At 45.4% G+C, this 16311-nt stretch overlaps 3 protein-coding genes across 3 annotated transcripts; all 3 read right to left on the bottom strand.

The window, feature by feature from the left end:
- Positions 1–958: 958 nt before the first annotated feature.
- LOC115919122 (zinc finger protein 59-like) lies at positions 959–2158 on the bottom strand. Its single transcript, XM_030972209.1, has one exon. The coding sequence runs from the start codon at positions 2156–2158 to the stop codon at positions 959–961; it is 1200 nt and encodes a 399-aa protein (XP_030828069.1).
- Positions 2159–3162: 1004 nt separating this feature from the next.
- LOC115929792 (zinc finger protein 181-like) lies at positions 3163–4460 on the bottom strand. The gene is made up of 2 exons (XM_031000036.1): positions 4216–4460; positions 3163–3799 (listed from the first exon to the last, which is right to left on the bottom strand). Exons 1-2 carry the CDS (start codon positions 4458–4460, stop codon positions 3163–3165), a joined length of 882 nt encoding a protein of 293 aa, XP_030855896.1.
- A 7-nt stretch (positions 4461–4467) lies between these two features.
- LOC115929597 (zinc finger protein 43-like) lies at positions 4468–5337 on the bottom strand. Its single transcript, XM_030999371.1, has one exon. It carries the CDS (start codon positions 5335–5337, stop codon positions 4468–4470), a length of 870 nt encoding a protein of 289 aa, XP_030855231.1.
- Between the last annotated feature and the right edge of the window lie 10974 nt (positions 5338–16311).

Genomic DNA, 16311 nt, shown 5'->3' with positions numbered 1-16311 from the left:
TATCGCGGTAGAATTGCGGTAGAATTGCGTCAACGCGGCTTGTAAAATATTGTCCAATTTTTATGATATACGAATGGCCAGGAACATGCAAAATCTAAGACAAACAAAACTTAGTGTACAAAAACCAAGGGGCGTGGCTAACTCGCAAACAGCATAGGTCAATTTGTCACTCAGGAAAAATAATTGTCAATCACCGACATGCAAACTGAACTAAACTCAGTCAATTTGGGTATTTAAAAAGGCACCAGATTTTTTTTCTCACAAAGGTTTGGTCCTGACCATGATCAGGAAATTATGCGACATGTACTTCCTCTTTTCTAAAAAATGACAGCATACTAATTCACAGGATGTTTGTAAATGGTGTCCACTACCTTTACGGCCAAATTTCATAGCCTCACTTGTTAGAATACAGACAAAAATTACATATTGAAGGAACACTACAACTCACAGATCAAACATGCTTTTTGTGTATTTGTCAAAAAGCCAGCCTTTATGCGGCAAATTTTTGGGGGCAAATTTTGTCGGCTTGGCTTTTTCGTTAAAAGTTTGTGGTGAAATTCAGACAAATGTATGTGGTACAAAGGCATTCCCATAGAAGGAAAAGGAGCCGAGGTAGGTGAGAGTAATGCCGACAAGGAAAAATTGAGAGCATTATTTGTTTCTGTTGAGAACATGCACATGTTATCTCCTTGTATAAAAATTCTATATCATTGAAAGTAGGAGGCAGAATTTGCACCTTTGATTTTGCAACGAGCATTACCAAGATGCGTAGGTTCGGATTGGTTCACCAAAATCGTGATATTTGTTCAAATTTGGAAAATTTCATTCAACTACAGGGGAGGGATACTTTTTTCCCCCATCATCCCCATCTCATAAACTACTGCAAGCTTATTGAACTTTGAATTGTCTTTCCTCTTGTACCTTTATGAAGGTCTCGGTTAATACTGAGGCCACTCTGTCATGTGTCGGAGTTCATGCCGCTGCCACGCCTCAGCAACATCAAAGAACCTCTGACAATACCGACACTCGTACAGCTTCTTTCCCTTGTTGCTGACAAAGACATGCTTGGGGCGTGCCTTTCTGGGATGATGCCTACAACAGGACTGTTCTGATTGTCTCCCGATTTCACCGAGGTGCTGGATGTAATTCGTTGGCGTTGTTGCTGGGAGGCCTTCTTCGACACCAATGTCGTGGAGGGTTGCGTCGAGGTACCGGTGAATCTTTTGGTGGGTGGCGATGGCAGAGGCAGTGGAGGATGAGAAGACACAGTACTCGCACTTAAAGGCCAGTTGTAGTTGTGCAGTTTGAAGTGGCGGTTGGCATCTTTCTCGTTAGTGCTGGTGAAGGGGCAGAGGGAGCACAGGAAGGGGGTCCGAGTGCCTATGGTGTTGGTCCGCTCACTGTGGACCTGGACATTGTGTATCTGGAGACTGCTAGCATCAGGGAACTTGACATGACAGTAACGGCAGGTGATCAGAACATCACGCTCAGCAGCATGCTTGTTCTGGTGGCGCTGTAGGTGAACTGCTTGGGCCGTCTTGAAGTCGCAGCCTTCCTCCTCGCACTGGAAAAGGTTCTCCTCCTGATGTACCAGCATGTGGTGCTGCAGCTGACCGCTGCCCGTCACCAACCCACACTGGGGACACTGGCATGGCAGGCTGGCCTGCGCCTCGACGTGACCCTGCGCCATGTGCTGGTTCAGATCGCTGCGACGCTTGAACTTAAATGAGCAGACTGAGCATTCGTACATCTTCTCAATCTGTGCTGGTGCAACATCCTCCACAATAATGGAGTAAGATGGCTGATATCTTGTCCCAGGCTTTATCTCGCCACTGCTGAAATCATCCTGGACATATTGTAGATTCTTGCCACCGGGTATTCTGTTGTGAACCTTGATGCAGTGGCTGCGGAGGTCTTCTTGTTTTGCAACTCCCTTCCACAGATCTTGCAGATGACACGGTTGCTGGCTTCCGCAGTTTGCCAGTCCCCCCTTCTTCATCAGCTTGCGGTACCGGCACCTGAAGTTAGGGTTCTTGTGCTTCTCTGCATGCCGCCGGAGGTGATGTCGGTAGGCTGTGGCATATGTGCACAGCTTGCATTGGAAGGGCCTGTGCTGCCTGTGCACTGTCTGTACGTGACGGATCATGAGATGCCTCATGGGCGTGCGGTACGTGCAGGAGTTGCACTGCAAGGTCTGGTGGCGATGAAGCCTCCTGTGTTGCTCCAGGCGTTCCTGGTTAATGGTGGTGTACTGGCACATCGAGCACCTGAGCTTTTTAGGCCCCGAGCCACCATTGTGACAATGGCAATGTGGCTATCCCACTCTCCTTTAGTGGAGGCCCGGAAGTCCTTACACTGTGAACAAGCAAAGTACTCATCAGGAGAATCTGACTGTTGGTGAGGATTGTCCTCTGCTTGCTTATCCACTGAGAGAGTCTCAATATCCATGACAAATTTAGGTTTGGCTTTCCTCATAGTGGGATCTTCATGTTCTGAATATGTAGCAGTATGGTTTTTTAACCCGCTCTGGATGCAGGTTTGATGCAATCCACGATCTCTCCAACTGGTGTTGAGACTGTGCTTGTGGATCATAATTTAAAACATTTGAAGGACGAGTTGTATGTTCTGTTAGCCTTTCATCAAGAGAGACAGATGTTGACTCAGGTACTTTTCTCTGCAAAACTGCCTTCAAGTACGCTGACCAATTTGCCTGCCGTTCCTTCTTCTCTTTAGCCTCAGAATGCACATGAATATGGCTCTGTATGGCCTCAAAGGACTGTGAAGAGAATGAGCACTCATTGCAGGTGTAAGGCAGTTTGACAGAGTGGGCAGACTTGATGTGGTCATCCAACATCCTGAGAGACAGGAAGGAACTGGAACACACAGAGCACTTAAACTGGAAATACTGTTCATGACATTTCATGTGGTTTTGGTAAGCCTTTACTGTGTAGAAGTACCTAGGGCAGGCAAAACAGTTATAGGCATTCTTTCTGTGTTTTGTACCATCAGATGAAGCCTGGGTGTTTTCAGGAGAGACTTCAAGACTTGGTGCGGGACTGGGTGATGAGCTTGGTGCGGGACTCTGTCTTTCATCTTCTAGTGCTCTCTTTTGTCCCTTGTCTTTGTGAACCCTTGAATGAGCAGCAAGACCAAACACGTTCTTCACTTTGAATGAGCAATCTGGGCAGCTGATCGACTTCTCGCTTTCTCGTACCTCCCCTTTGTGAACCTTGAATGAGCAGCAAGACCAAACACGTTCTTTACTTTGAAGGAGCAATGCGGGCAGCTGATCAACTTCTCGCCATCTGGTGCCTCCTTGGGTAGTTTCTCCTCCCTCTTCTCTGAGTGAAACTGCTGATGGTCCATCAGAGATTGGATACATTTGGCCTGAAATGGACACTGAGAGCAGCGGAATGGCTCACCTGGTTGCCTCTTGGCATTGTCCTGACGGTGCTGGACCAGCTTACTGTGTCTTGAGAAGCTCTCATCACCACTGTCGCATGCCAAAACCTCCTGGTCATCATCATGTCTCAGAAACGCATCGATGGCGATGAGTTCATCTTCATTGTGCAGATGACACTGGAAGCCAGATGAAACTTTACAAATAGGGCATCCAATTTTGGACTTGTTCCGAAAGCGTGGGTTGGGAGCAGGCATTGCATCTTCCCTCCTAGTGCTGGCTACTTGCGGCACATCCTCCATTCCAATAGTTGACTGCAAATGTTTTTCTAGGTAATGACGAAGGATGTTTTTGTGGCAGTAGGCAATCTTCTGACATCCCTTACACTCATAGACAAGTCTGTGTGAATCAGCATCAATCTCCAAGATTATTGACTTCCGTAAAATCCCAATTATGTTCTGCATTTGAGCTTGTTGATGTTTCATTAGGGCGCGCTTGAGGCTGCCTTTTGGTTGCAACCATTTACCAGCTTTCCCTTTGAGACGTCTCTTTTTGGACTTAGGGCCGGTTAGAAAGACCTTGATACCCTCTTAAGAAGCGCATTGCTTTGACTGCTGGACGTGAATTGGGTCTTTCGTTGGGACGCCATGTACAGAAGAGAACTTTGGGAAGCTTTAAAACCACTACTGTGGTTTTCACCATCCAAGGACGGGCTTTCTTCCATGACTTTCTTTCGCGAGCCTCCATGGACCTTGAGATGACCACACAGCTGTCTAGCAAGAGTGAAAGAGGCTGGACAAAATTGGCAGGGATACCTTTTGTGAATACTCATGTGTCCAGCCACCTGATATTGATTTTTGAAGGATCTGTCACACACCCGACACTTGAAGACTTTCTCTTTGGGAGCTTCAACATCTGGGATTGCTTTTTCTTCTTCGCTGATTTTTCTCTCTTCTCTTTCCACCTTGGGTTTCTGAGTTTCTACGCCTTCAGCAGACGTATTCCCACGTTGTGCTGGGAGCTTCTTATAATAGGAATGGTCACTGTCTTGCAGTGACATGGTCCTCTTAAATCGGCGGCGGCGCCTTTTGCCATGAAGCTTCATGTGGAGTTGTCGCTGTTTTGGACTTAGTGAAGGACTTGCCACAGAGCTCGCATGTGAATGGCTTCAGAAGGAAAGGCTTGCCCTTGGTCATTGGATGGGTGACCAAGATATGATTTCTCAACTGCGCGACATTCTGGAATGTTTCAGGACAGAATTTGCAAGTAAACTTGCCAGCAAGTTTTTTGGAGCCTCCTGCAGAGGTGGAATCTGTTACTTTTGGTTCCAAGACCTTCGGTTTACTCTGTGATGACTCCTTGCAGTTGCTCTCCTGTGATGCCATGTTGTATTTCCTGAACTGTGTTGTCTTGTGCGCAATGTGCGCGCCTCTGTGGCCACAAAACTTCTTGTAATTGTAAAATAATGCATGGCAGATGGGACACTTGTGAACTTTACGACCTTTGCCTTTTGCACCATCTGTACTGCCGTTGTTGTCCTTGTACAACTTACTTCCTCTCATGTGGATTCTTTTGTGGGCATTGAGCTGGTTAATACGGGTGTAGGTTTTCTCACAATGGGGACAACTTAAAGGCTTCTTTTCTCCATCATTCCTCTTGGAATGTGCCAGGGTCTGATGGTTTTGACTTAGATCAGTTGGATGTGCCTCTGAACTTGCATCCACTTCACTTTTGCGAGTTGTAGAGCGCAAAGTGATTGCCTTGTCCTGTGATAGTTTGTCAGTATCTGCATCAGATGCTGCCTTTCTCACCTCCTCACCAGCACTGCCCGAGACTGCCGTTGATTGGTCACCAATCTCTGAGTCTGGATCAAGTTGCTGTGAAGGTTTTTCTTTGATTTGAGAAAGAGAGGCACCACTTTGGAGATTTGGTGCCATTTGGGCATCACAGATACTCTGTCTCACTTGCTGATTCACACTGATCACTTCTGCTACTGGATCACAGAATCTGTGGAGTTTGCTGGGAGATCGTGGCACTCTTCTCTTGTAACTCATCTCCCTTCATCAGCAAGCTGCTGGATGAGTTACCCGTGTCATGTTCCGCGTCTTTCAGTACTGTAAATTCCACTGGTTCATCTGCAGAAGCCTCCACAGTGCTGTCTGAGTTGTCTTGACTGCTCTTAGATCCTGCCCCATATCTTCTGTGATTTACCATGTGACCACGGAGTTGGGCTTTCTTGGGAAATGACTTGTTACAGATGTCACAGGCGAATCGTGGCATATTTCTAGGGAAGCCCCATTTTTCACCCTCTTCATATGGCGATTCAGTTGGTCCTGCTTCCCTGCCAGTATCTTCCAACAGGGAGCTTGACTCATCACCTACTCTGGAAGGGTGGAGATTCCCCCATCAGACACCTGCATAGGTTCTTCACTTGGTTTGTAATATTCTGGGTCATTGCTTCAAAGATACTTGGTCTTGTTGCCGGACTCGCTTTTTGAAGTACAGCAGAATCATCACAATCTGCAATGTCTTTAGTCAGCTCAGCATCTTTTGGCTCGTCTACTGATGCATTGTTTGTTTGCGGAAGGCCCCCAAGAGTCTCCTGCGGTGATGCGTTACTCTGATCTGCCTCTTGTGACACATCTGAATTAACAGTAACTGTGACTTCCTGGTAACCTGATCAGACTCCTTCTGTGCTGGAAGTTCACTGGTGTGTGATTTGTCCCGTCTTATTCTCTGCAAAAACTGCATCAGATGAACTTGTTTTTGCCTCCTGAGATGCATTCATTCCGACAACACCACCAAGTGAAGCATCATAAGCTGTAGAATGATCGGTAGATTTGCTGTCTTCCTTCACTGTGGGTACCTCACAACTCTTTAAGAGCTTGACGTCACATGTGAGTGGTTTTGTTTCCTCACTTGAGTCCACTGCAACTGAATCTGAATCATCAACAGCCACAGGCTCAGCCGTCTGACCTAATGCCGGTACTTGGTTTGTTGTATCCTCATCGTCACTGGCTAACTGCAGCTTTACTTTTATTTCATCATCCTGTTGCTGTTCAGGTTCTTCCAATGTTTTTGATTGTCCTATCTCATTCTCTTGGGACTTTGTCTCCAAGGTGCACGGTTTTTGAGCCTTGACTGCTGTCCTCTTGAACTGCACGCGAGTCATCAATTGCTGCAGAGTGAGGCTCAGAAAAGTCACTATCTGGTGCTTTGCAGCTCTGCACATTGTCACCATCTGCAGAGTCCTCAAGCAGTTTAACATCCTGTTTCTGTACTGAGGACGTTTCTAGCCAGCTTGTTTCACCATCTGAGTAGGAAGCTCAGCTGTTTTATGTATTGTGGGCATTCTTGTATCCTCTAGCATCAGACTGAAACTGCTACCGTGTGCAGGATTTGCACCTGGGTCATTACCCTCCCTTAGGGTAGATTCATTGCTGATATGTGGATGCACCTCACAGCTCAATATGGGAGGCGCATCATGTATACTTTGTCTACTTTCCTGACTTTCCGTATCCATCATAGCAGTGGACTCCTCATCTGGATCTGCATTACTGATCACCAAGGGTGGTGCGTCAGATATAATTGGACTGGTTTCTTGACTTTCAGCGACAACCATAGCAAAGGAATCTTCGTCTGGGAGTTTGACCCTGCTCACTAACAATGGTGCATCATGCCTACTTGGTCGGTTTTCTGACTTCCAGTGTCCATTACTGTACCAGACTTCTCACTCAGCTGCATGTTACAGCTCACTGAGGATGATACATCTAGTTTCGGAGGTGTGTTTTGCAGACTGTCAGTAACCATTAAAAACAGTGGTTCATCAACTATACTTTCCTGACTTCCAGTTTCCATTTTAGCGCAAGAATCTTCCTCACGCTTTTGAGGATCAGAAAGTTGATCATCTTGTTGTTCCTTTGTCAGAACTTGACTTGTTTCCAAGTTTTTGTTATCGCTTGATGAACTCTTGCAGGAGTAAGCATCTGTCAGACTCGAACCGTCTTCAGGCGTGGTCTCTTCCACTGCTATACTCAAATCATCAGTAATAGCTGTTTGGACAGTCACGCGAGTGCTTTCCTTCTGCACTGATTCCTCATGCTCTTCATTCACTGTAGGACTTGCTTCACTTTCTTCAATTGAAATTGGTGTAGCACCTTGGTCTTTATTCCCAATCAGTGCAGAGAATTGTCACAATCCGTGCTCTGCGTAGAGGAATCAGCCATGTGTTTCTGTAGGGACTGATCATCAACCAGAGAGTGTGCTCCACAATTCTCAGATGGCTGTTTATTGGGTGTGCTTGGTCGTGCTTCTTGACACATTCCAACCATCACAACATTTGTACTATCACAAGGCATCACTTGAATTGTTGGACTTCTGCTTTGGCTCTTTCTTTTCATCCTCTGTGACAATTTCTGCTGGTGACTTTAGCGTTGCTGAGTAGCAGATGTTCTCCACAGTGGAAACTGTACCTTGGTGACCAAGGAGTTTTTAGCCAGTTTGCCCTCTCGGTTCCTTCCATAGTCTCATTTAAACTCGCATCATTATTTGTGTCAACCAGCATTGGCTTGTCTCTTGCCATCTTTCGAGTCCACACAGCCTGCTTCAAGCCGTTTCTCACCTGATTCATCACAAGTCTGTGAGAAATCCTCATCAGATGAATTTTGTTTCCCTGCATTTTCCATCTCAGCACTTGCATATCTGCAAACTGTGGAGGTAACGACAGGATCATGTACTTTTCCTCAGTTGATTTATCATTGGCCTGTGGGGATTGTTCATCAGTCACACTTTTTCTTCAAAGTCTGACTTGTGTCCTCAACTGCAAGACTGGAATCTTGTTAACCTCAGAGTTTCTTAGTTACTTCACCAACCTCTTCTTCTGCAAGGTTTTCACCTGTCTGTGGGCTGGCTTTATCGATCACTAAGGGTTGATCATCAGCTGCATTGGTGACGTTGACCGACTCACGTCTGTCTCATCACTTGAATCATCACCACTTACTTCAATTTCCTTCAGTTTTTGTGCTGGATCTTCGCTGATTTTAGAATGTCCGGCGCTGTCCGAAGGGCTGTCTGAGGATGACCTGGAGTTGGAGCCTGTCAAGTTGGAATGCACAGCCATGTGTCTTGCAACTGCTGACTCGATTTGAAGTACGAGCGACAGTTTCTGCAAAGAATTTGAACAAGCCTTCTGTCTTACGTCTGGTAGACCGTCCCTTCTTTTTATTGCTAGGGGCATCGGCATCAGAAGCGTCCTTGTTTTTCTTCTCTTTGCAAGCTCTCTGAGCAAGGGTCCTTTTCTTGACAGCATCCGACTCATCCAAAGAATATCTGACCAGTAACCTCCGAGGTGTTGCATGCTGCTTAGTGTGATCATGTAGTTCCCCAAAAGAGCTGCAAATCTTGTTGCATGTGTTTGCAAATATATGTATTCTTTGATGTGCTGCCAGTTTCCATTAGGGACACTGGGGCTCATCTGACCCCTTCTGGACTTTAGCATGCCAAGCTTTGTGACTTTTTAGCTGCCTTTGGGAGTGAAATGCGCTGCCACATAGAGAACAAGCATGAGAACGAGACTCCAAATCTGGATTATGACTAGCAATCATTTGCACTTCTCCTGTTTCTTCCTTAACCCTTAGACTGGAGCAAGTTGATACACGATTTAAGCCTGGTGGAAGCTGTTCTGTTCCATGCTTCTTTAAATGGAACAACAAATTCACTTGTCTGGCAAATGACTTTTTGCAGTAGGCACAGACAAACAAGGTCTTCCTCTGTACATCCCCAGAAGCTTTTGAGAACATATTGGTCTCGTCATCATCAATTTTCTTCTGGTTGTGAATCCTCCTGTGGTCCCAAAGCTTAGTCTCTGTTGGGAAGCTCCACTGGCACATGTCACAGGTGAATGACATAAGCTTCACGGTCTCAAGGAAGGGAGTGTCAAGGGATTTCATGCGTTTTTTGTTGGCTGGATGGGACCTGTTGTGGCATTCACTGTGGATCTGCATCTGGGCCAGCTTGGGGAAGGTCTTATGACAGACACCACACTTGTACTCAACATCCACAGGCTCCGGTGCTGGGGGTGGCTCACAGACGGTGGGTCAGCTTGGGGAGTGGCTATTGTTGCCAGGGCAGGTGGTACACTTTTATTGGTCCGACGCTTCCTTACATGGCTGCCCATGTGGCCTTGCATTTGAGGTAATCTTGGAAAGGTCTTGTGGCATATACCACACATATATTCATGGTCATCGTCCACTTGCTTGTCCCTACGGAGATCAGTTTGTCTAAGCTGGTTGAGCTATCCACTCGCTGGGCAAGCCTCCGACACAGGCTGTCTAGTGTTTGAAAAAGTGGAGGAGCCGTCTTCTTTTCTTTTTCTGCTTCTGTCTGTTGTTTGTAGCTCGTACCATCTGATGTTGATATAGGAATTGCTGTGTTGAACACAGAATTTGAGCATCGTTATCAAGTGAATGTTCATTCATGTCAGGGACAAGTGGATCCAATCTACCCAGAGGAGATCCATCGTCGAGAAGGCTTGGCTTACGTCCCAGCCAATATTCTCACTGGAGTCACAATTTGCTGCTGGGCAAGTCTTGATGGTCAAGTTGTGACTCTTGGGAACTTCCACGCTGGCAACTACCTTTCCAGACTCATCCATGACTTGAAACTTCTTCTTACTTACTTGGTCTGTGTTGACAAACAAGTCTTTGGCAACGCGCATCCACTTATGGTGGCATAATAGTCTGAAAAGTTACGAAACTGCCGTGGACACATCCTGCAGAACCACCTTGAGTTGTTAACAGAGTGCTGGCTTTTGTTGTACAAGGACCTAATGAAGTACTGATGGTGGAACTGAGGCCTCTTGCAGAGTGAAAATTCAGTGGGCAGAGCCGACAGACAAAGCTCAGTCTTGGTATACCCAAGCTGTTGAAGCGAATAACGCCTTGCTCCATGTCGGAGAGTCCATCGGGTAGTGTCAACACACCAGGGATGTTCACACAAACTGGCTTGCTCATGCAACCCAGGTGCTGGCTGTTCAGATTCAGTAGCTTCTGTAGGCACCCCTGAATCTGGTGCTGTGCCTTAAGGTGCTGCAGCATGGCATATGGTTCTGAGACTTCGTGCAAGCACTTGCGACACTTTATGGAGTAGGCATTTGGATCGTTAGCTTGGAGGGTCACATCTAAGATCTCCTTGTGCTGCAGTAGCAGAGCAACTGGGCAGCAAATTACTGTTACATCCTTCTCTTCCAGTTTAACCTTGATGTATATTGGTGTGTTCTTCCCAAAAACGGTTGGTGCATTACTAGTGGGAACACTAGAGGCTTGACCATCTTTACTCAGGACATTGTTCAAACCAGAGATGTCAACTTCTGCCAGGCTGTTGTTATCACCCACGTGACTGATCACCATTGTGGGAACCTTTGCAGCAGCAACAGGAACAGCCTTTGGAGGTTGGTTTGCTTGTGGGAGTTTGGGCTGAGGCACTTGTCCAGGAGAGCTTTTCACTTGTGCATCATGCTCCTTAAAAGACTCTTCCTTGGAGATTCTGCTATCTCCTGACCCATCTTTCTCACCAACCCTTTGTTGGTCAACTCCTCTCCAACTACGATATTTCCCTGCATGCTCCTTCGTTACTGCATCCTCGGTTTTTGAGCTGGCTTGCAGAGACTCTTCAACTTTCTTCAGTCCCAACTGACCCAAAAAGCACTCGTCTGTGCTCTTTGCACTTCGCAGGCTGATGAGTGGACTTGCAGGAACTTCCTTTGACTGACTTTTCCCTTGGAGAGTTGCCAGCTCAGTGTCTTCCAAGTTTGAGTCCTGCGGATTCAGGCTAGAAGGAGGTTTGCCATTTCCACCCACGTCTACGGTTTCCTTGTTAGAAGATACAGTCACACTAGTGACTTTCTCCACATAGCTAGCATCGTTTTGACTGATAGCCACCTTCTTCAAGTTCAAGGGCAAGCTCCCTTGAAAGTTGGTCCCCGTGGCTCCATGTGCATACAAAAACAGTTTTTTCGGATGGACTCCCTTGTTTTATCAACACAAGGGGACGGGAGGCATTTAATGCTATGCTGCCAACCGACTACAGGCAGATTCTGCTGTAGGGACCTGGAACTCTAAATGATCTGCTTACGGTTAACTGTTCAGCGTCCACGCTTGGAGGAGAGCTGGCCAATCTTAGAGTTTCACTGCCTGACTGAAGGCCTTGATCACATTGGGAAGGTTGCATGAGCACTGCACTTGGGTTCATCTGGAGGATAAAAAAGGAACAACAACCATTGGCTTGTTTGAAATATCACCTGAGGATGTGTTTTAATGATACAAGAATCATCATCTTTAGTCTAGGGATGAACCTGCAAGTCGTTTGTCACACAGAAATTGAAGCCCATGCATGTGCCACCTGAAAATTAAACCACAAATGCAATTTCAGTTTGTGTGTATTTATACTGAACAACACAATCCGTGGTTATAGACATCAGAACAAAACCCCTTCTGTGTCCCAAAATGGAGATAGAGAGGTCCCGCCCTAAGTCATCTATGTCATTTCAGCTACTAACCCCCAGGTATGTAAGAACAACTATTTGATAGGCCAAATGTGTTTTATTTCTTATAATTTATTTACACAATATGTACATGTACACAATGGAAGATAACTTAGCAAGTAGACATACAAGTATGAAATTATCCACACACAAAAAAATTCAACTGCCGACCCTATGTACACCCAAATTGTAGGGTCGACCAGGTTACCAGAAACACAGCATTATTTTTTATTTTGCCAAGAGTTTTAGCTAATAAATGGAAATTTGAAAATCTGACATATCAGTGAGTTTGAATTTGTTGGACTCTACTAACCACAGCAGGTGAATCAGTGATTCCCCCTTTGCCTTCTGGCTGTATAGACGATGATGATGATGCAATCTCTGTTGCCTGGTTTCTCCTTCCCGCAGTCCTCTCTGAGATGCTCCTTACTGTGGCCCCATCTTGGGCCGTGTCTTGGTGGGTTTGGCTTGCTGCTACCCGACTCCATGCTGTTCTGTTGAAGTAAAATGATAGCATTCAACCTAAACTCTTGGAATTGTAGCTAGAAACCGTACTGAATCCTTCAAAATCCACGGCTGTGTTGGAAACCAATGGTACCGACTAAAAATTCAAGAGCTTGATCTGCTTGTACTGTAGCCCGAGTGGCTGGGCCCCACCTTCCTCGATCCTGCAAAATCTTCCAAAAGCTCATGGTGGATGTTAAATGCTTGGCATTTGTTAACACCCAAGCCAAGTCATTTACATATTGCCAAGTCAGTTACCTGTCACAAATGTTATATTGTGCCCATGGGAAAATTCTGGGGGGGGGAAGTTGCATAGGTGCCACCTTATATCCTCCTATACACAAGTAAAAAATATAAACACAACATTTAAATTAGTGATCGGTGGCCGCCATTGCATGACATTAGGCCCTATATGGCTGGTAAACGGTTTCGGCAATAGCAAACATTTTGTATGCATGGTGAAATTCCATGCTTAGAAACTTAATGAAATTGTCCCCTGAGCTAAACTTTTGTGGAGTTGCTAATAAAACAGAAAATTAAGATTGCTTGGCAAATTTATGTTCTCAGCAAACGTTAGCTGACAATCTGTCGGTCAGTCAAAAACAATAAAGAATCACCTGAATGTTGGCCAGTAACCTGCATTTGGTTAGCCTGAATGCACGGCTGTGTGTATGTGCTGTATCAGTGTAGCTTACCAGGCTACACGTTCTCACACAGGGCGAATCCCGATCCGTCATACGCACAGTGTATGCATACTCAAACTACACCACATTGTTCGGAAACACTGTACATTGCATACACGCAGTACTGTCCCATGTGGAGTCACAGCCTGTGCCCATGGTCTTGATTCAACTGCTAACTTTCGGTTTTGCAGTTATGTTAATGAGAATGAGCTGACTACGGTAGAACGGGATCCGAGTTGCCCTCAATTGGACACGGCAGACTGTTTAAAAACATGGCATGGGTGGCGCCTCGCCCACGCCGGCATTGCCAAAACCACCACCTTGACCTGTGACATGATTGGCCACTGACAAACATACTTTATTCATAGTTGGATAATTTGCATATATATCCACTCACATCCCCACCCCTCCCCAATTTCCACGGAGTCCCGTCAAAAAGTAAAGAAAGACACAAAACTTGCAAGTTGAATCAAGGCTGTGATCCATATATGTACAGTTGTACAGATCCATAATTATATGTACAGTTTACAGTGTAAACGCAGGCTGCACATGTATGTTACTCTCACATAGGGGCAGTGCGTGAACATGTATTACATATGTGTGCAGTACAGTGCAGTACTGTAGAGTGCTGTGGCCTCGTGGTTAAGGGCACTGATTCGTGGTCTGTGGGTAAAGCTGCAGGTCGTGGGTTCGAGTCCTGGCGGGTCATGGTGCGTGTGCCTTGAGCAAGGCACTTTGTCACTCATTGCTTCTCTCCACCCAGGAGTAAATGGGTACCTATGAGGGCAGTGATGGTTATTGTGATTGAATTAGCTTCCTTGCGCCTAACAGGCAGCATCGAGCTGTATACTCCCCAGGGAGCTGAGATGGTATATGGAATGTTTAATTGGCCCAATGATTAGGGTAATAATAATGTAAAGCGCTTTGATCTTAGTTAAAAGCGCTATATAAGAACCTGTTATTATTATTATTATCCGTACAGTATAATGTGGTATACACATGTAATTTGAGTATGCACTGCGGGCTTCGTACGGTGGATTAGGGTTTCGCCGTGTGTGTACAGGGGGCAAGAGCAAGGTAAGCTAGGCCGGCCAGTGATGCATGCATGCTGATACAGCACAGTCTTGCCATCAAGGCTAGTCTTTTGTTAGCAAATCTTTTCTGAACTTGGTAAACTTCTGCAATAAGTAACTCCTTGAAACTGTTCCATGGTTTTGCAAGGAGTATGCTCCATTACTTCCCCCAACTTATTCGTGCCTGGCTCCTCGCGTGACGACAGACATGCGCAGTAGAGCTAAATAAACGAACAGTTTTGGGTGAAGTTTCGTGCAAGAGCTGGAAAGTTGAACTTTGACATGACGCAGGCTGCATCCGAATCAACTGCCTAGAGCTAGGTCTAGGTCCACGCCCATTGAAAATACGCGGGGACGCGCTGACAATAGAAGTAAAGCCGTAGCTAGCTCTGGAAGCCCGTTTCAGACACGGCCTGAGGCGCCTGCTGGGCGTCACGTTGGCAGCCATGTTTATTGCATGGCCTTATGGGATACTTACCCAAGTAACCCGCTCGGCGAGTCGGTTACTTTGGCCAGGCTCGAGTAAACACGAGACTTCACGTGAGAGGTAAATCGAACGCTGTCATGCTTGCACGAGTAGGCGCGGGGAAGTAATCGAACGCACTCAAGGCCAACTCCACTCACCTCAATAATGTAACCAACTCCTATGTATTATGATAGTAGGACTAGCTCCATGATAACCATCAGTGAGTCAGCACATCCTGCACAGGGAGAAAAAACAACATAAGTTGAACTTTTATCTCCCCTTTGCTACTAGATTATTGCAACAATATCAATGTTACCAGAAGGGAAAATACTACCTTTTGTTTTGGGTCGTCTTTAAAAGTCTTTTCTGAGTTACAAAAAAGTTGATGAAATCTCCAATGAAATAATACAATAAACAAGCTCGATCGGATCGGGTCTCGATCGGATCGGAAGCTGCGGGCCAACAAATCAGTCACATGATTGTGCCATGTTATTTCTGGAAATAGTATTTTGAGTTAAAAAAAAAATCAGTTTTTTGACTCCAGTGACCCATGATGACCTTTGACCCCAGTTTGGTCATGTGACATGTTGGGGCTGGGCCACTGATACTTTTAGAGGGGTAAGGTACTAATTTGTGAAAGAGTTCTATAAAAGTATGATGCAAAATTGCTAGTGATCGTTTGTGTTAAACATACATGTACGTGTAATGTGCGTGAACTGTTGTCGAGAAAGCGAGTCTAACTAGGAAGGAGACGATGTAACATTTTGTCAGCAAAGTATTGGCTATACCCATATTCATCATCAAGTGATCACGTGACCACCCCAAACTGATTAGCCACTGCAGTCATGATGTCAATGTACTGTTTGGTTTACGCTTAACTGTACAGGCCGGTTCGTACTCGGAGCAAAAGCAAACACAAACACGAATTTGTGACGCCAGGGCAAGTTTTCGTGCAAAAGTTGAACACATTTCAACTACTGCGATTTTCACAGAGAACGCTTCGTGACGTCAAATTCCCATCGCATTCGTATGAAGTAAGAACCGCGGCCTTAACACAGTGCTTTGGCACAATGTAAATGGCAAGAAATTAATGGCCATGTACCTCGCTAATCCAACATACATTTCTAAAATATTTTTCCAGCTTCAATTTCAGAAAACAAAACCAACTGCTCCAAATTCTCACTAAATTACTCACATTTTAGTTTGAAATAAAAATGTCACGCTCAAATTTTGAATTATAATTGTACGTTATTTTTTTTTTATTTCTGAAACTGCAAGTACAATAGATGAGTTTAGTGAAAGTATGCATACATTATATATGATGTGAGGTGTATGCTATTTTGACCTTTTGACCCCAAGTTCAGGGTCATGTGATGATATTCATGCCTTTTTACTTTTGAGTACAATGGGTCATTCTATTGACTTCATTTTCTTGACACCCGAGGGCCTTTTTCAGGGAAAAACTTTGTTGGGCACTGTGTTGGCCTGCATTCTCTACTGGCCAAAAAAAAAATAGTTCTGCTTCCGGTTTCCCTACTTACCTATTCTGACAGCCCCTACCCTAATTTTTTTTATGGGAAATGAGAAAAAAAAAAAACCCAAAACCCTAAATTTCTACCTTTTACCCTTGACTACATGCAGACGCC

Source organism: Strongylocentrotus purpuratus, unplaced genomic scaffold (assembly GCF_000002235.5).
Source record: "Strongylocentrotus purpuratus isolate Spur 01 unplaced genomic scaffold, Spur_5.0 spur5_contig_117, whole genome shotgun sequence".
Lineage (NCBI taxonomy): Eukaryota > Metazoa > Echinodermata > Echinoidea > Camarodonta > Strongylocentrotidae > Strongylocentrotus > Strongylocentrotus purpuratus.
The sequence above is the reverse complement of the archived record's forward strand: the minus strand, read 5'-3'. Positions and strand labels throughout refer to the sequence as shown.